The 19,532-nt window shown below is 39.5% G+C and overlaps 2 protein-coding genes across 18 annotated transcripts in view; one reads left to right on the top strand and one right to left on the bottom strand.

Moving 5' to 3' along the window:
* The window catches only part of LOC137209073 (WASH complex subunit 2-like), a 56,159-nt gene extending 38,153 nt beyond the window's left edge, over positions 1–18,006 (bottom strand). For 8 of the 17 annotated variants that reach the window (XM_067710224.1, XM_067710223.1, XM_067710219.1 and 5 more), the window contains exons 1-10: positions 17,861–18,005; positions 17,653–17,775; positions 16,707–16,871; positions 10,331–10,393; positions 8,389–8,562; positions 5,593–5,686; positions 4,130–4,191; positions 2,855–2,902; positions 727–837; positions 83–170 (exon numbers count right to left, since the gene is read on the bottom strand). In XM_067710224.1, the coding sequence (XP_067566325.1) occupies positions 83–170; positions 727–837; positions 2,855–2,902; positions 4,130–4,191; positions 5,593–5,686; positions 8,389–8,562; positions 10,331–10,393; positions 16,707–16,871; positions 17,653–17,775; positions 17,861–17,863 (931 nt within the window). In that variant the 5' untranslated portion in view covers positions 17,864–18,005. Of the gene's footprint in view, positions 1–82; positions 171–726; positions 838–2,854; positions 2,903–4,129; positions 4,192–5,592; positions 5,687–8,388; positions 8,563–10,330; positions 10,394–16,706; positions 16,872–17,652; positions 17,776–17,860 lie in introns of all 17 variants that reach the window. The other 9 variants (XM_067710220.1, XM_067710214.1, XM_067710209.1 and 6 more) reach the window with 4 other exon arrangements.
* Positions 17,987–19,532, top strand: part of NCOA4 (nuclear receptor coactivator 4) — a 60,252-nt gene continuing 58,706 nt past the window's right edge. Inside the window, exon 1 of the mRNA XM_067710234.1 lies at positions 17,987–18,114. The gene's annotated coding sequence lies outside the window, so the exon portion shown is untranslated. The remainder of the gene's footprint in view (positions 18,115–19,532) is intronic.

The raw sequence follows: 19,532 nt of genomic DNA on the forward strand, positions 1-19,532 counted from the left end.
AAATCTACACTCAGTGAAGCCCAGCAGAGGGTCCTACACTTCCCCACTGCCCCTTTAGCTCATCTCGGTGGCAGTGACATACTTGTTTGCTCCTCTTCCACCCGGCTTGCAGCATCCCCTTTGATCCGAGCTGCCAGCTCATCGGCAAATGACGTGGGTCTACTTTTTTTCTACAGGCAGAGAAGACCAAAAGAATCACTTTTTTGTAACAAACTAGTAAAGTTTACTTTTGGACACCTAACGAAACTATGTAAACAATGGCAAAGAAATTGAACTGGTGAGAAATTAAGGTTTAACTAAATAAATGTAAACACATGTACCCTATACAGATCACCTGAGAAAGAAGACTCAGTGTTCCTTCAAAGGGAGATCTCTTTATTTCCTTATTTTTTTTATACTTCACTTTAATACATGGTGGTTTTCTTATCTAGATCTAGATAAGAAAACTACCATGAAGTGCTGGGGGGGGGGGAGTATTAGGATCTTAAAACTCTGAAACTGAATATATTTTGAATGATCTAACTTGTAAAATCTTAACATTTGGAGAAGAAAGTGGTACTTGTAAGGCAACTTGGGATGCTCAACCATTATTTCCAAAAGTGTAAATGAAATTACAAATAGGATGCAAAATGAGACGGTTACAAATATAAATGACAATAAAAGGAATGAGTACTAGGTACAATTTCTAAAACCTTGCCAAGCAATAACAACTATAGTCTTTCTTACAGGTCTGGAATTTTCTTCAGTGTCCTCAGTATCTTCCTCCTCCTTCTCAGAGTCAGCGAAAATGTCACAACCATCATCATCCTCTTCTTCATCACTCATTTGTGCAGTGTGCTAAAAGTATAAACCACCAGATTAAAACTATTAGATGCGGTCATCAAGCTGAAAAAGGGATACTGCCATTTAGCCTTCAGACTTCTCCTTCAAATTGGGAACAACAAATAATGCACCAAAAGTTATGAAGCAGTAAATGTGCTAGAACAAATAACACACGAGATTTCTTTTCAGTGCAATAGCAAAAGATTGAAATAATAAAAATGTCCACCACTAGAGAAATGAATAAACTAAATAAGTGTAGCCTTATCTTAATAAAAATACTAACAGTCAAAAGGAATAAGCTGTAACAATTGGAGAGACATCCAAGACCAATCAAGTGACAAAATAGTGAATGATAAACCCCGAATGATATCCTGACCACACCCTGATACATATACAACACCACTTCTATGAACACAGACATATTTGTGAACGCAAAGAACAGCACTTGGAATATGCACTCCCAGATGATAACACCAGTTATTTCTGGAGACTGTGAGGAGATGAGGATTAGATGACTCAAACTTAGTCTTATGTGTTAAGTTCTAACTTTTTACAAAGGCAGCCACTGGTACGTAAAAATTGTATAATTAAAAAAAATTTTTTTTAACATGGAAATCAATAAACTGTGCCAGGCACTACGCTAAAAGCACTTTTTAAACTAATTTAATCCTTAGAACTCTGAGGTTAGCAGTGGCACACACAACAAATCTATCTTTAACAATACAAACAAATGGTTCCAACAATGCTTTTAATCACCATACTGTATTATTTGAAAAACTGTCCAGGGACTTCCCTGGTGGTCCAGTGGGTAAAACTCTGTGCTCCCAATGCAGGGGACCCAGGTTCAATCCCTAATCAGGGAACTAGATCCCACATGCATGCTGCAACTAAGAAGCTCGCATGCCGCAACTAAACATGCTGCATCGAAGATCCTGTGTGCTGCAACTAAGACCCGGTGCAACCAAAATTAATTAATTTTTTAAAAACTGTCCGAATTTACAGATCTAATAGTAAATTCCATAGAAATAAATACACTGTACAGAAGGATTATTAAAATTATAAAGATGAGCCACATTTGTGAACACAACTGAAAAAAATACAAGTAACAACCAAAAAGTGCTAAATCTTTCACTTGATAATTGGAAATTTTTGTGAAAAAATATTTCCGAATTAGGAAAGTGAAATGCAAATTGGGATCATCTCAATATACCACCGTACATATACTATGGTAGCAAAAATCATAATCCCAGTGCTGATGAGATCCTGGGGAAATCATTATGCATGATCTGTTAATCTGAATGTCCATTAGACAGTAGTATCAAGTAACTCTACACCACCTAATTCCTAAGGAAAGAGTTCACAGAAGGAAAGGATTTTTATGTATGAAAACACTGAATGCAACATTATGTCAAAAATTAAAATTTACAAGTAAACTATTTCCCATACACGTTTAAAGACTACAACAGTATTACATATGTATGTTAAAAAAATATAGAAATTTACAAAGCAAATTACAAAGACTATTTAAAATGTCAAGGAAACACCTGTGACATGTTAATATAAAATAACAGAAAATAAACTATGCATGTTATGAAAAGAACATGTCCTTAGAAGGATATACAAAAATTAAGACAACAGTGCTAAGACAGTAGGATAATAAGATTTCCATTTTTGGAGTGTTCCTTAGCCTTACTGCTATATTGTCTCAAATTTTAAAACAGGAAAGGTGTGTTCATGTGAAAAATTCAGTTTGGGTAATCAGGCCTTGTTTTATAGGCTCCGTTTCTCAATTTCGTTTTTTACTTCTTTGTTGTCTAAGAAAAATGAAGATAAAATATAAAGCAAATGAGAAAAAATATACAAGAGGGTAGTTAGCCTAAAAACATGAAACATTTGAAGGAAACATGAATAGTTGTAAACATGAATAAATCCTCACTTTCCCCTAAGTCATTCAAAAGTAATTTTAGCATAGATTTAGTATAAATGCTATGCTTCAGTTAAAATTTAAGTCACTTCAACATATGCATCTTACCCGGTTTTGATCATTGTCACTATGATTGGCAAAATCTTCATCTGACTCCTATAGGAGAAAAAAAAAGAGGCTTTTTTGTTAACACAGGCTTTACTTGGAAGCACAGAAATGATCTCGGGTCTAAGTCTCTGGGGTAGCCAACACTGGGTCTCTCTGTACCGACTACTAGTCACCTGACGTATCAAGGTGCAGATAAGGTGGAGAGTTGGCAATGTCGCCAAGGACTATTCCAGTTAACATGTCATTTTTGTGATTCATTTAAACCTATCTATTTGTTCATATTGATCTGCCCTATCATCTCTAACCTTTGGATTTAAAGTAAGAGTTGCACATTTAATTAACTAAATTATCAAAAGTTGGTTTGCATTATTTTACATTTTGGACTACGTTTTCTATTTTCCCTCTAAGTAGGACAATTAATTCTTCAGGCCCAAGAAGGGAACATGAGTACTTAATATGAGCAATGAGGTAAAGAGTTGCTTCAATGGCTAAAAGCAAAGGATTTAGCTAAAGATAATCAGTTATACAGCAAGGTTATTTTAGAAAAGTTTATTTCCTACTATTAGGTTTTTTTTGTTGGGAGGGCTGGAGGGAGGAGGACAGGAAACGGAGACTGTGGAAACAGAGGAGAAGAGGGGAGCACACATACAAAGCTGTCTCCGTTTATAAATCAACACTCAGGGACTAACCTTCAAAGGGTTTCTGCCCTTTGCAATAATGAGTATTCCATTTAAAGGAACAACCCCAGATACAACAGTGGCCAAGGCCCACAGACCCTGAGACCGTAGAGCAGGGAGTCAGATCATGCTCTGTGGGTATGAAGATGCCAGAGGCAGCAGCAAAGCTAACATGTAAGTGGATGCTTTCAGGATCCTTCTGGTCTAGAAAGTCTTTATAGTAAAAGAAAGTTTTAAATGTGGACTTTTTCCCTAGAATTACTCAAAGACAGAACTTACTCAAAGACTGTATCTCAAGCAGAGATTCCACTGAAACATCTAAGCTGCCACCCTCAAAATATATTGGCAAGAAGAGAATTTGGTGGGGAGGTGAGAGGGTAATGGTAAAAGAGATTAAAGCAGTTTTCCTTGGTTTTTGTATACACGACAAAAAGGAACTCCCACTCCAAGGGGAAAAGCTTCAGAATATGGTTTCTGTCACTATTAAAAGATTTATATAAACAAATTGCTAATTCACAAATACGTTATTTATTTAGCCCACTAAACACACCCTAAGTTTCCTGCCCACCATGACCAGGACACACCAGAAAGCCCTTACCTCTTCTTCATTCTCTTCTTCACTGTCCGCAATACTACCACGATCGCTGCCTACTGAACCTTCTGGTGAGAAGAAAGATAAAGGTTATCACCAATATTCATAAGAAAAGATCCTTAGTTCCCTTCCAAGATCACAAACCACCATACATCAGCATCTAAAGATTTTGATAAAACCATCTATACCCATTAACTGGAATTAAAAGTATCTTCACTATAGTGAGGAATGGAACATTTACATAGCCTCAAAGTATCACCCCACAAGATACTTATCAGTTACAAAAAATATATATTAGTTACAAAGAAAAAAACTGGTTTGCACTCCTCGAAGATGTTGAGGTTGTAAAAAGCAAAAAAAGGCTGAGAAATGGTATCAGACTGAAAGAAGACTAGAGAGATTTGACAACTAAATGCAGTGAGTGGATTGGATTCTGAAACAGAGAAAAAGAGAGACTATAAAGAACATTATTGGGACAACTGGCAAAATTTGAATATGACTGAGGATTAGCTAGTACTACATCCAGTTAAAATTTCCTAACTTTGATAATTATAGTTTTTGCTGCTGTTGTCGGAGAACAGTCAATTGGTGACTTTATTTCATATAAAAGTTACATCTAAAGAAGAGGTTGAAAAGTCAAGTGTACTTGATTTGTACATACTTGCCAAGTCTCACAGAATTCAACCACTTTGATAATTTTTCTATTAATAAACAAGACATATTAAAAGCCTCACATCAAAGCCCAATAGACATGTCCAACCAAGATGACAGATGTGCAAATGAATATGCAGAATATGCAGCTATAAGAGAAAGTTCTTATTCTTAGAAAACACACACAGAAATACAGTTGTCCCTCGAGGGATTGGTTCCAGGACCCCCTTTACACACACACACACACACACACACACACACACACACACAGAGATACCAAGATGGCATAGTCTGCATACAAATTACACGCACACCTTCCCACATCTTTCTCCTGTATACAGCCTTAAATCATCTCCAGATTACTTATAATACCTCATACTACGTAAATGATACATAAATAGTTGTAAATACAATGTAAATAAACGTTCTGTAAATAGTTGTCTGTGCGTGGCAAATTTAAATTTTGCTTTTGGAACTTTCTGGAATTTTTTATTCCCAAATATTTTCAATCCAGGTTGGTTGAATACATAGACGCAAAAACCCATGGACACAGACTGCCAACTGTACGGAGAAGTAAGAGGGCAGGACGTCTGCATGATGTCTCCCAAACAGGTTCAGAAAAAAATATTATGTATATAGGAAAAGAATGATAAAACAAATGTGGTGAAATGTTCACAAGTGGTAAACCTGGGTAAACAGTATGTGGGAGCTCTCTCTACTAGTCTTCCAACTTTAATGTACAGTTTGAAATTATTTTAAAATAAAAAGTTAAGATATAAATGTTAAAAGCAACAAAACTATTTGGTGCAAAAGAGTACCTTCACTAGATAGCTCTCCAAGACCTACATCTTCCTGCTCCATGAACAGCTTTGACCCAATTAAATAAGGTAAAGGACGGTCAATGTATAGATCCTGTAAACAATGAAAGGGAATAAGCCATTAAATATTTAGGTTGAAAATAAAATTAGGTATTCCATTTGACATCTTGTTCCATCTGACTACCGCCCAAAAGTTACATAATGAAAGTGGAGAATAAGAAACACAGCAGGATTTTTTTTTTAAATCACTGATTAAAAAAAAAGTTAAATCCTAGGTAAAGATGGCAAAGTAAAGCTGAATTACATAGAATCTCCCTTCTCAAGTGCCTTATTAACAAAAATGGCAAAGGCTTGCAAAAAGTTTACTAGCAGTAACCAAACAAGGAAAGGGGCACAACTTCATAGTAATATGCCCAAAAGGAGGAGGACCAAGGAAAGAAACCAGAAATTCTGGCAACCTTTGATGATGGTAACCTATCTTCCTCCCCTAAAATTCAACTCTGGTGAGCAAAAATCAACCAATCAATCAATCTCAAGAACCAAGTCCTAAATTTGGAGAAGCACACTGAGTAAATAACCCAAATGGTTTTATGACTTGAGAAGGCAGGTGGGTAGGGGGACATGTGTACAAACAGGACACAAGTAAGGCACAAAGGAAGGGAATGGAGGAGGACTCCTTCACACTTCATCAGGGCAGAGACGCAGGAACACAGAACATAAAGCGTGGGCTAGATGAAAAGAAACAGAGTGGCAACTAGGCAAATATTCGCAGTCAACGTAATTAACTAAAGGAATGTCTCCAACAGACTGATGAGAACCTACCCAGCAGAAAAAAATAACCCAAAGAAGAGAATAATAATATGCCCCAGAGGTTCACACTGTAGAATTTAGAGAAATGAAATTGGTAAAATAAGACCAGATGATAAAACAACAAACCAAAATGAAGGATACTGTCTACAGAATAGTACACGTTGGAGATCCTTCCACTGCAGGCCATCACACACATCAAAAATTTAGAGTTAAGAAAGCACTCCAAAAGAAGAAGTAAAGGGCTTTCCTGGTGGCACGGTGGTTGAGAAACCGGCTGCCAATGCAGGGGACACAGGTTTAAGCCCTGGTCCGGGAAGATCGCACATGCCGCGAAGCAACTAAGCCCATGTGCCACAACTACTGAGCCTGTGCTCTAGAGCCTGCGAGCCACAACTACTGAGTCTGCATGCCATAACTACTGAAGCCCACATGCCTAGAGCCCGTGCTCCACAGCAAGAGAAGCCACCACAATGGGAAGCCCGTGCACAGCAACGAAGAGTAGCCCCCGCTCGCCACAATTAGAGAAAGCCTATGCGCAGCAACAAAGACCCAACACAGCCAAAAATAAATAAATAAAATTAATTAATTTTAAAAAAAGGAAGAAGTAAAACTGTCACTGTTTGCAGATGACATGATACCATACATAGATAATCCTAAAGATGCCACCAGAAAACTACTAGTGCTAATCAATGAACTTGGTAAAGTTGCAGGATACAAAATTAATGCACAGAAATCTCTTGCATTCCTATACACTAACAACGAAAGATCAGAAAATTAAGGAAACAATCCCATTCACCATGGCAACAAAAAGAATAAAATATGTAGGAATAAACATACCTAAGGAGGTAAAAGACCTGAAAAAAAAAAAGAAAAGAAAAGAAAAGAAAGCTCTCCACCCTGGGGCAACCTCCCATCTTCACAGTGAGGCATGGCCCTTTGGCCTTAATATCTCCTCCCTATAGAAAAGAACCTGGGTGCAGGGAAAAACAATTCTGATGCTTCACCAATGACAGAAAGCTTGGGAAGGTTAGTGTAAAAGATACAACAGCAACCAATTTACTGCAAAGAAATGGAAGTGCTAATTGAGCTAACTGTTCACTGACTTAGGAGGCTTGTTTCCAAAGTCCTCCTGTAACAGAGAAAGTGGTGTGTGACTTGGAAGTAGCAAGTGTGGCCCAGGCAATACATTTCCCAGGGTCTGCTGCTGACTTCTAAATCCCTATAGTGAAAAAGCAAGCCAGCGAGCATATCATGGTTAAAGGATCAGCCCCAATTTGGCACTATAAGCTCAAATCGGAAGAGAAATGTGCAGTGAAATGAAGGACTAGAAGAGACTGATTTTGCAGCATGTTTCCATTCACAAGGCACTTATGTGTCACAAGGATTCTCAAAATCAGTAAGGCAACCTCCTGTGTTTACTACTGAGCCTGAGAGAAAGTAACAGTAAAACAATAAACATCTGCTAATAGTTTCTTCGTGAACACTCATAGCAGCTTTATTCATATTGGCCAAAACCTGGGAACAACCCACATGTCTTTCAACACTTTGGAGGTTCCCTCTTAGTGAAAGCTGCAGAATGTCAGGTTCCCAACAATCCCTACCTCTCACGAGCCTCCTCATCCTTCAAAATCCAGTTCAAATCTCATCTTCCTCCTAATTTCCCCAGCTAGAAGTCAGAGCACTTATGATGGTGACTCTTGTAAAGCCTCCTCTCGCCCACCATCTGGTACTGCTGTAATAAGCATCCTGAGAGTAGGAACCATGTTCTGCATCTTTGTACTCCCCCAACTTGGCATGCTAGTACCTAGTAAGTGCTCAATCGATGCTTGTGTACAGCAAATCTTTCTGATCGATGGAGTCAGTATGAGACTGCTAAGTGACATCCTCACTTCCTGGAAGTGAAGTCCATGTCTTACCAATTCTGTGCCCAAGTAAAACCAAAACCCAACAGGTGCGACAATAAATATTTCAACTGAATGTCTTTACCTTTGGCTCAAGGATCAATTCCACCCGCTCATTAGCATCATCTTCTTCAGAGTCTGAGTTTCCTGCTTTTATATCTAGTTGCTCAAATGCACTGTCCAACACTTGTAAACCGTAGTTCACAGCCTCCTGGACTTTAGGAATCAGATCTACTTCTTTCTGTTCCCGGGTCTTCTCCTAGGAAAAAATACTGTTCAGTAAGATCTCCAGTATATTGATACCACCCTAATAAAACACTGGGAATGTTTGCTAAAGCCTAGACTCATGCTCCAAAAAACCCCCCAAATTTTAATTAAAAATGTTAAATTCTTAACAATTTAAAATGTTAAACAATTAAAAACATTAAAAGTCAGATTCTGCTGAATGCCTCAACACAGACTTTGGAGTGGTAAATCCCAAGTTTGTCTATGCGTTGAACACACACCGAACTACGTAAGGTCCTGGAGCTTCAGGTTCATCATCTACAAAAACAAAAGCACAACTATGGTGTGGTGGTTCAGCTTTTATAGGCTATGTAAAAGAATCTTAATAATGAATGGCACACCACAAGACATCCAGGGGCACTTCACCTCCCTGCTGCTGGAGGAACGAAGGGCCTAGACTTTCAGCTTTGCCATGGCTGTATCCCACTGACCTTGCTTAATGATCCTTTGGACAATTTTAGGAGTTAAGACTTAGAAGAAAATACCCCAGCCAGAGATGTCATTTTTCAATTACAGCTAAAAAAAAAATAACTGGACAATTATGATTATTCTATAAACTTGTTTCAAACCAAGAGAGGGTCAGTTTCATCTCTAATCTATCCTGTACATCACCCGAGAACAATGCCCCCGACCCCGACAAAACTCTGTACACATCACCAACCTGCTGAAAATATTCCACAGGTCTCCACTTCCTATAACAGCAGCTCTCATACACTCAACTGTGTCATCAGTTGTAAGAAATATTGCAAAATATCTTTAGTGTCATTTCCCTTCCTCACAAATATTCTAGAAGTTGATACATAATTACAGAAAGAACCAAACCATAGTGTTGTTTTGACAGCCAAAGGGGAAAATCTGAAGAGTAGTTTATACTACTTCAAGTGTGGAAGTCTTTCTGATTTAGCTTTTTTGTTTTGGCTGCATCTTTTCTGCACTCTGGTATGCTTGATTCTGAGTTAAATAGCTAACGTTGTACTAAGTGTGTGAAAACATGCCTGTGAAATAAATATATAATGGATGTTTTAAAAATAATTCACTAAATAGCTGTCACCTTAAAATTGTCCCCTGACTTGGTATAACCAGATACTATTGCACTTAAATGGTTAGCAAATCCCTGAGTACTATTAAAAATAAAGATTTAAAAAAAATTTTTTTAAGGCTAGAAATAGGCAGAACTGTAGCTGGTTTCTAACATCCTTTCTTAGTCTAACATCTTCATATGTTACAAGCAATATGGCTTTCATCTTACTTTCATTTTTAAACTGGTAGGAATAAGAATCAAAGCAGCCACGAAAGGATAGGGAAGCACAATCTTCAAAGAACTCACAAACTACAGCCCAGCATGGCCTACATTTTTTATAGCCCTCACGGTAAGAAAGGTTTTTACATTTTTAACGGAGGAGGGGGAAGGGGAGGAGGAAGAGAAGAAAAAGAAGCGAAGAGACGTAGGTCAATGTGGCCAGCAAACAAAATATTTATTATCTGGTCCTTTACAGAAAATCTCTGCATACCTCTGCTCTATTCTTAAGCCAGAATTCAGGAACTTAATCTATACATTTCTTAATACACTAAATTTCACAAACAAACTAAAGAGTTCAATTGTTGGGCTGTCAGGAGCAGCTTTTCCCATTTCCCCCCGTGTCCATCTCCCTGCCCACAATCCCTCCACCAGCCACATCACACATCTCCACCACTTTTCTTCTCGAAAGGAGCCCAACAGAAGAGTGATTTAATGCAAGTACCTGTTCTGGTTTTTCTGCCTCAGGCTTGAGCACCGGCTCCTCCACTTCTTCATCATATACACGCTAAATACGGAAGCAAATTCAGTTTGGAATGGTCAAAACAGCATTTGGAATCAATCACAACGTAAGAATTCAATACACAATTTAGAAAAGACAAAGATGGGGAAGAAATGATTATTCAACAAATCGCTGAGGCCGCTGGTCAAGGGCAAAAAGCAAAGAACAGTAGTCAACTCTCCCAAAATTAAGTTTAAAAAAACAGACACAAATGACTAGGAAACATGAGAAAAAACCTTCAATCTCATTGTTGACCACAGTCACAAAAACAATAATAAACTGGTGTTCACACTTTCTTGTTTAATCTAATACTTAATGCTGACAGAGCAATGTTACAGGTACTTAAATGTGAGGCTATGAGAATACCAAGTGGTAGAACCTACCTACTAGGTAACAAGAGCTTTAACATTTTGCACAGTGGAAACGGTAAAGGTAAGTTATATTAATCCTGTTGCTTAAAATGGTTGCTAAATTTTTATTATCCCATTTATAAGAAAATAGATAGGCCAAGCCCACCAATGATTTGCCAGAAGGCCAGGCATGGGACTGACCCATACAGCTGGAACAGGCAGCCTCTCTTTTCCAAAATAGATCACTCTGGCAACTCATTGTAATTTCCTTTTTTAACTATATATTGTTGTTTAAACTTCCAAAGTAAAACATTCTCATTATAAGTAGTGCAACGATGAAAATGTTCTGGAATTAGATATTGGTGATGGTTACAAAACTTTGTGAATACACTAACACTTATTGACTTGTACACTTTTTAAAAGGGTGAACTTTATGGTATGTGAATTATAAGTCAATTAAAAATTAAAAAGTCAATATAAAGATATAAGTGAAAGAGATGTGTTTAAAAATTGTTCCATCCTTGCCTCCAACCAAACCCTCAGAATAAGCAGTTTAAGCTTGGTGTGTGCTCCTCTATGCTTCCCACATAGAAACATACACAAATATATACAGACATATGCACATATTCAGAGTTCTCCCACTCTTCCTGCTTCTAAATAAAAATGCACTTATACTATACAAATTCCTCTGCCCCACTTTTTCACTCGATATTTACATAAACCACTTTCTAGGTCAATGCAAATAGATTTGATTCAATCCTTTTTATATCTGCACAATATTCTATAGTGTGAACTTGACTATGATTAATTCAATAATTCTCTATTAGGGAACATTAAGGAGATTTCCAGTTTTTGCTGTTGTAAATAAACTGCTGTAAACATATGCACATATACTAAATTCTTAGGCCCTGGATCTTTTATTTCTATAGGCTTCCCCAAAATAGGATTGCTAAGTCACAGGACAAAACTGTTTTTTAGGCTTAATAGCTACCTCCAGATTTCTGGCCACAAATGTGGAGCAACTCACACTGTCCCCACAACATATTCAAGTGCCCACTTTCCAGACCTTTGCCAGCAGTGGAACCATGTTACCTACCTTTTAAAAATATCTGCCAATCTGATTAGACAATGTTACTTTTATTTTATTTATTTATTTATTTATTTTGCGGTACGCGGGCCTCTCACTGTTGTGGCCTCTCCCGTTGCAGAGCACAGGCTCTGGACGCGCAGGCTCAGCGGCCATGGCTCATGGGCCTAGCTGCTCCGCGGCATGTGGGATCTTCCCGGTCCAGGGCACGAACCCGTGTCCCCTGCATCGGCAGGTGGACTCTCAACCACTGCGCCACCAGGTAAGCCCAACAATGTTATTTTTAAATGTTCGTATCTTCTAAGCCAAGAATTCTACTTCTTGAAATTTAGTTCCAAGAAAAATAAATACAAACAATAAGATGCTCATGGCATCAGATTTATACTGCAAAGTCACAAACACCAAATCTGTAATTCTATGCAATTCCAATCAAAGTGCTAACAGAATTTTCTGGGTAATTTAGCAAGATAATCCTCAAATTCACAGAGGAAAGAAAAAAGCCAAGGATAACCATGATAATTCTGAATAAAAAGAAGTCACAGGGATTTGCGCTATTAGAACTTACTAGAAATCTCTGGTATTTAAGATTGTGATACTGACTACGGCAGATAAACATAATAAAAGACAGAGGCAAGAGACAGACCCACAATTACATGTAAGGTTGATTTTATATTCACAAAAACACACATTCATACGTATAAGTCACTGAGGAAAAGAACTACACAATAAAAGTTATCCATATGGGAAAAAAATATGCATGCATTCATACACAGAAGTCAGTGAGGAAAAGAACTACACAATAGGGCTTCCCTGATGGCGCAGTGGTTAAGAATCCGCCTGCCAGTGCAGGGGACACGGGTTCGAGCCCTGGTCCGGGAAGATCCCACATGCCATGGAACAACTAAGCCCGGGCGCAGCAACTACTGAGCCTGCGCTCTAGAGCCTGCGAGCCACAACTATTGAAGCCCGCGCGCCTAGAGCCCACGCTCCGCCACAAGAGAAGCCACTGCAATGAAAAGCCCGTGCACCGCAACGAAGAGTAGCCCCTGCTCGCCGCAACTAGAGAAAACCCTTGTGCATCAACGAAGACCCAATACAGCCGAAAGATAAATTAATTAATTATTTTTTTAAAAGAACTACACAATAAAAGTTACTCATATGGAAATGAACCAAATGAAATCCCTACCTCATATTACATATACCTGCACCGATATACATCCACACAGATATACTCTCCAAGTAAGAAGAAGAGTAAAAAGGCAGAGATACAAAGGAGCCCACACCCAAAATATTTAGAGTTAAGGGAAAAAATGGGAGTTGGTGCCTTTTAAGCAAATATGTCAAAATAGTAAAATCTGTTAATGCAAGGTAGTGTATATTATTAGCATTTGTGGTTATTATCTGTTCTTTTCTAGACACATGAAATATTTTATTTAAAAAAATTGATGTCGGGAGATTGCTAAATGATAGGCACATAATGATATAAAAACAATAAAAATTAAGTTCACAAGATCTTACAGATGTGTTAAAATGCTTACAAAATAATACACTAACATTAAGAAAAATGCAGGCTGCCAATATATAGAAAAGGTTAAAGTTATATACATACATATATACTCTTAGAAAGAAATATGCCAAAATGTTCAGTGGCTGGTTAATTTGGGGTGGTGGAATTATAGTTGATTTCTGTAGTTTTAATTTTTTCACACTTTAATACTTTTTATATATGCCAATCTCTCCTACAGTGAGTGTTCATTACTTTTATAACAAGAAAGGAAAACACTTAAAGCCCAATGTCTGCATGGAAAATGGACTTGGAATATACATGTCAAAATGTTAAGAGGCTCTCCTTTAACATCTGAAATTTCAGATGATGCTTCTTTTTCCATACTTAAAAAAAAAATTGTTCTATAAAGCCCAGAAATTTGGGGAGCAATTTTCAAAGGCAGGAAGAAATAAAGTAAATAAATCTTAAAATGGAGACTTTAAGACAAGGCAGCTACCAAGGTCACTTCAGACTTTAAATAGTGAGACCACTTAACCTAAAAGGTTGAGCTTCATGCTGAGGTCTCAACAGCATTAACACCCTACTTTTTCTACTGCTTGTCATTAAAAACTACCTCACAAGAGATCAGCACCCTGTGGAAAGCCAAACATGACATCTAAGAAACCAACCAGCAAATACATAAAACCCATGGGATCTTTCGAGGCTGGCCAGGACCATGCATCTCAAGTACTCAGTACACAGCAGGAAATCAATGCTAACTTCCTTACCAGTTTCACCCAACTCACAGCTTCATGGGTTTTTTGATCATTTTAAAATCAGGTAGCCATTCCCAGAACTGTTAAATATCTTTGATATTTCCCCTCAAAGCATCTTCTCCTCATTTGGGGAGATGAGGTAAGAGGTGAAGGTGGGGAATTAGAGAGAACGCTGACGAGGGGCTGAGATTTCTTAACATGTTATAAACAGCCCTGGTTCTTTTCACTTTAGTGATCTCTCATTAATTCATTCAAATATTCACTGAGTCCCTATGTATCAGGCTCATGCTGAGCCCAAGGAATACAACATTTAGCAAAAATATGGGGGTTGATTTAGTAGCGGAGTTCAACACATCGAATCATATCAATAAATGCACTTCATGGGAAGTGCTACTAAAGAAGTCATTAACTAGGTCACTTAATGTTTCAGGACAAAATTCCTAAATTAACAGATTAATGAAGCTTCAAGAATTGTACTCCCTCCAAATAACACACTGATGCACTGGCCACTGTTAATCAGCATTTATCCTCCTTCAGAGTCCCCTCTTGAGCCTTTACTAAAGGCACTAATTTCTCTTGCCCTGGAAAGTCCTGATTGCTCTTCAGTTTCACTAACTGTAATGCAGTTTGCAATCTACTGGCTACCTCTAGGTCAATTACTAAAACCCAGAAACCTATGACTGTGCGTATCTTTCCAATAAACTACCATGAAACCAAATGGCACCGTCATTTAAGCCAGAATTGTAATACATGAGTACTGGCCAGGGTTTGAAGAAAACACATGCAAAGTCAAATCACTGCCAAGTGTATTATCAACAGGTAGTTTATTTCAGAGTTTTATTAAGCATTAGCCATACTCAACATCATCATGCTCTACCACAAATGGAAAAACACGTAACACGTGGCATTATAGGGAGGTCTGGGAAGCAGTTTGATTTGGCAGTGGCAACAGGCACATCTAAAGGGGAATTTGGCTGCAGAATGGCAGGGGAAGAGGCATAAGGACCAAGGGGATGGACAGATGGATGGAAAGTAGGGAATCCAAGAAGTGAACAGAAATAAAGAACTATTACTAAAAAATAATCAACAAAAACAAACAAAAAAACCACCCACAAAAACTAGATTATAGGAAACTCAGAAGCTAAGAAAACTTGGCCAGAAAAGAAGAGCTAGAGAAAAGAAAAAGAACTGAAGGTTATGATTCAGAAAAAGAAGCTTATGATGCCCCTCACCCCCAAAGTATCAGTCGGGTACCAATCCAATACCAATGTGGTACAGGCACATCAGGTACAAAAGAAGCCTCCCAATTCTATTCCTTGCCCAGTCTAGGGCTGCAACACTGACTGCAGAGAAGAGCTAAGCACCTGATCCAGCAAGAAAGGTACAGAATGAGAACAACAGGTATATTCAAAAGGACACGGAATTCAGCATGATGAAAAAGTGATGGGGCTGCATACACCAGTAAAGTACAGATGAGAGTCCTGTAAACTGCCTCTTCTAATAGGAAAGATGCTCAGGACCAAGCATGGACATTCTGTATAGACAACCAGAAAATGACTACAGAGTTGACGAGAATATTTGTTACATTTTAAACCTACTGGTAAAGAGATATTTAAGATATATCTTAAATAAGATATTTATTAAGATCTTTATTTTACACACAGCTTCCCCAAAAAGCCTAGTAGTGGCATTTCAACCTGAACTACTAAAAATGTACAAACATGCTGCATAAGATACCTGCGTGACAATATTTAGTCTCTTCTTAACAATCCTAAATCGTGGGCTTTGTATAATCTTGCAATTTTTGAAATCTTTTTTTTATTACTTTGTATCTAACAATCTCAGGAGATAGCCTACTTTACTAATTCTCTTTTCACAGATTAATTAACACTGATACTGAGAAAGTTAGCCGCCCTATGAGAAATACAGACCAGCTTAACTAAGCTTCCTCTCCATCCTCTGTTATCAATCTCCCTTACAGTCACTGGGCTCCAGCCACACTTGCTTCCTTTTTATTCTGGAATTACACTATTATGGAAGATTGTTATTTTCTCTAAGGAGGGGCTCTGTCTAATTTACCTATGTATTCCTAGAACCTAGCACCTAGAAATTCGATAAATACATAGACAAAATAGCACTTGGGTTAAAGCTCAATAATCTTTTAGCAATAATCTATGGCATAGGTTCAGCCATCATAACAAAACGTTACTTGAGAATATTCCAAGTAGACACACACATGCCTTTAATGTAACTTATCAGGACGTAATGAATACAATCAATAACCTGATGGTGTCCAGAGGATCAGACCAGGTGTATGGCTTTCCTTACAGAGCATGCTCATAACAAAACTTGTTGGAGTGCCATGTAATTCAGCAGTCTACACCAAAACTAAAAATCAATGAAAACACTGGAATATGAAGAAGTTTTATCGTTAGTTTTTTTTCAAAGGCTTGAAAAAAAATAAACTTTACTAATAAAAAGGGGGGACATCAATCACCAAGAACTACTACTTCACCAAAATTTTAGAGAACCTAATAATGGGTCACTTAGTATCACAGTGACTCTTGCTCCTTCTAACAGTATTATTTTTTTATAAGTCTGATGTAACTAAGTAACTCACGTTCTCAATGAACTGGGTATTAGACAGCATAAGGAAGTCATTGAAGACATTATGTAGTCGACAATCTGTGGCTTTAGTTTCCCGAATTAGTCCATCCACTTGTTTCTTGATTTCATGGGTCCTAGAGATAGTCTGTTGTGAGAATTCCTGTAGAAACTGTAGTAACTATTTAAAAAACAAACATACAGTAGTATCAATATTATATGCACCTATTCTGCGTGTCAAAACAGAAAAGAACCCATTTCCTTTCGCCTGTGTGTGTGCGCCCGTGTGCTGGAATGTAAAAGGGATGCTGCTTTTGACAGTACAAAGACCAAGTAGCATCAAAAAACATTAAGAAAGCTCATCAGAACAGTGTCAATGAGTCAATGGATATTTGCTATATCGTTTCTGGAGGAATTTAAAAGTCCTTTTTCGTTGTCATTCTTCAGGGATCAGAGACAAAGGGAAAAATAACAAACCACTACCCTTACCCAAAAATCCTATTCAAATGGAACTTTGGAATCACAGTTCTGAGCTTATTGGGCACCCGGCCTAAAGAGTTCCACTCAAGGATATCCATATACTGGTTTGTCTACCGCTCCACTCAGTCCAGGTCCCAACATGGAATAGCCTAACTAGTACCATGTAAGCCTGCGAGGGGGCGGAAGCCGATCCCCGCTCAGGGTGGAGTTGGGCGCCTGGCTAGAAAACCCAAACAAGGAAGGGCCGCAGTCCAAGTGGGAGCACTGAGAGGGCTAAGATCAACCAGCCCGCCTCCGCCCAAGTGCCTGGGGACTACCACCCGGGAGTTTTCGAGGACGAGAAGGGGCGTTATTGAGTCAATGAGAGGCAACAGGATCGACTGGGTGGAGGGGGACTGGGGGCTCCCGGAGTCCCGCTCGCAGGCCGCGCATCACGCCAGAAGGCCCGCCCTCCCCTCCGGTCCCTGGGGCCCGCCTCTCACGCCGGCGTCGGCTGCCAGCGACCAGCTCTGGCTGCTCCTGCGGATCTCCTCCACCGACCAGGGCCGCTCCCACACGGGCTCGGACACCGGAGGCCGCTCCTGGTCGGGGGTGGTCCCGTTCATCTGCAGCGGGAAGGACGAGAAGAGGGGCTGAGCTCCGGGGAGGCGGCGGTCAGGGCCAAACCCGAACCCGAACCCCCGCCCTCACCATCCTGGCTGTGCAGTTCGGTGGGCTCAGGGAGCCGCAGGACCGCACCCGCTAAGCCCCGAAAGTCTCCGGAAGCTAGCGGTGCGGGGCCTGGCACGTGACCGGCCTCACGTGACCAGAGAGCAGGTGACCTGCGCCTCATGTGACCGGATGCGGGGCGCTGCGGAAGGAGGCCGGGCAGCTCTCTGAGGTACGCGAGTTAGAAGAGCCCTGCAGTCCCATGGGTGGACTTACGGATTATCATACTAAGTGAAGTAAGTCAGAAGGCAAATATCATATGATATCACATATTTGGAATCTAAAATATGACACAAATGAACTGTGAAACAGACTAACAGATACAGAGAACAGACTTGTGGTTGCCAAGGGGAAGGGAGGGTGGAGGAGGGATGGATTGGGAGTTTGGGGTTAGCAGATGCAAACTATTACATACAGAATGGATGAATAAGGTCCTACTGTATAGTACAGTATATTCAATATCCTGTGGTAAGTCATAATGGAAAAGAATATGAGAAAAAGTTTATATATGTATAATTGAGTCACTTTGCTATACAGAAGAAATTAAAACAACGTTGTAAATCAACTATACTTCAATAAAATAAATTTTAAAAAAATTATTTCACTAAAAAAAAAGAGAGCAAGGGTGAAGACGCCAGGGAGCGCTGAAGGGGTGGGTCGGCCGGGTCGCGCTTCAGCTGGAGGGCGCAGGAGGAGGCGCGTGGTTAGCTCCGGAAGCACGCAGGCAGCTAGGTGTGTTTAGAGAGAGGAGCCAAAAGGAGGTGTGGGAGAAGAAGCCGAGGGGCTTTAAACAACCGGCGATGTGGAGGGAGGAAGAGCTCGCCGCCACTCCTCTTCCTTGCTGAGTCTCCTCTGCCTGTCTGGGGGTCAGCCCAGATTTTCTGGAGATTGATGTATCTGGCTGTCGTCGTACTTTAACGACATGCTCGGTTTCAGGTCACTGTGTAGGGCCTCCTTAAACATCCTTTACTCCCTCTGCATTGCTCTCAGACTCAAGTCCAAACTTCTCATATGACAGGCAAAAACCATTTATAATCTGATCCCTGCATGTGAATCCATCCTCAACATTCCCAGCTTCCCATGAGCGCTCAGTGATCTACCTATTCCACCTCACACTTCGTTGAAGACCCCTCAGCAGAGTTCTTCTTCTTCCACACCAACTTGCTTTTTAAAATGAAGATTCCAATTTAGGCTAGTTAGGCTATTAGTTAGGCTAGTTAGGCACTAGTTAGGCTATCCCATGTTGGGACCTGGACTGAGTGGAGCGGTAGACAAACCAGTATATGGATATCCTTGAGTGGGACTCTTTAAGCCGGGGGCCCAATAAGCTCAGAACTGTGATTCCAAAGTTCCATTTGAATAGGATTTTTGGGTAAGGGTAGTGGTTTGTTATTTTTCCCTTTGTATTAGATACCCTTTGTATGCTGTCTAATACCCTTTCCATTCCTGTGTGCCCAAGTTATTTAATCCCTGTGAGTTTTCCTCAGTGAAAGGAAGTTACATGTCTTGCAGGGATGTGGTGTTAAATGTGATAATATTTGTAAAATAGCACGGTGCCTGTCATACTGTGAGCATTGAACATAGATCCTACCACTTCCCCTATGCCCTTTGTTTATCAAACTCTTGGACTTTGTTTTGTTTTTGCTTCTGTCTC

Source organism: Pseudorca crassidens, chromosome 16 (genome assembly GCF_039906515.1).
Source record: "Pseudorca crassidens isolate mPseCra1 chromosome 16, mPseCra1.hap1, whole genome shotgun sequence".
NCBI classification, from domain to species: domain Eukaryota; kingdom Metazoa; phylum Chordata; class Mammalia; order Artiodactyla; family Delphinidae; genus Pseudorca; species Pseudorca crassidens.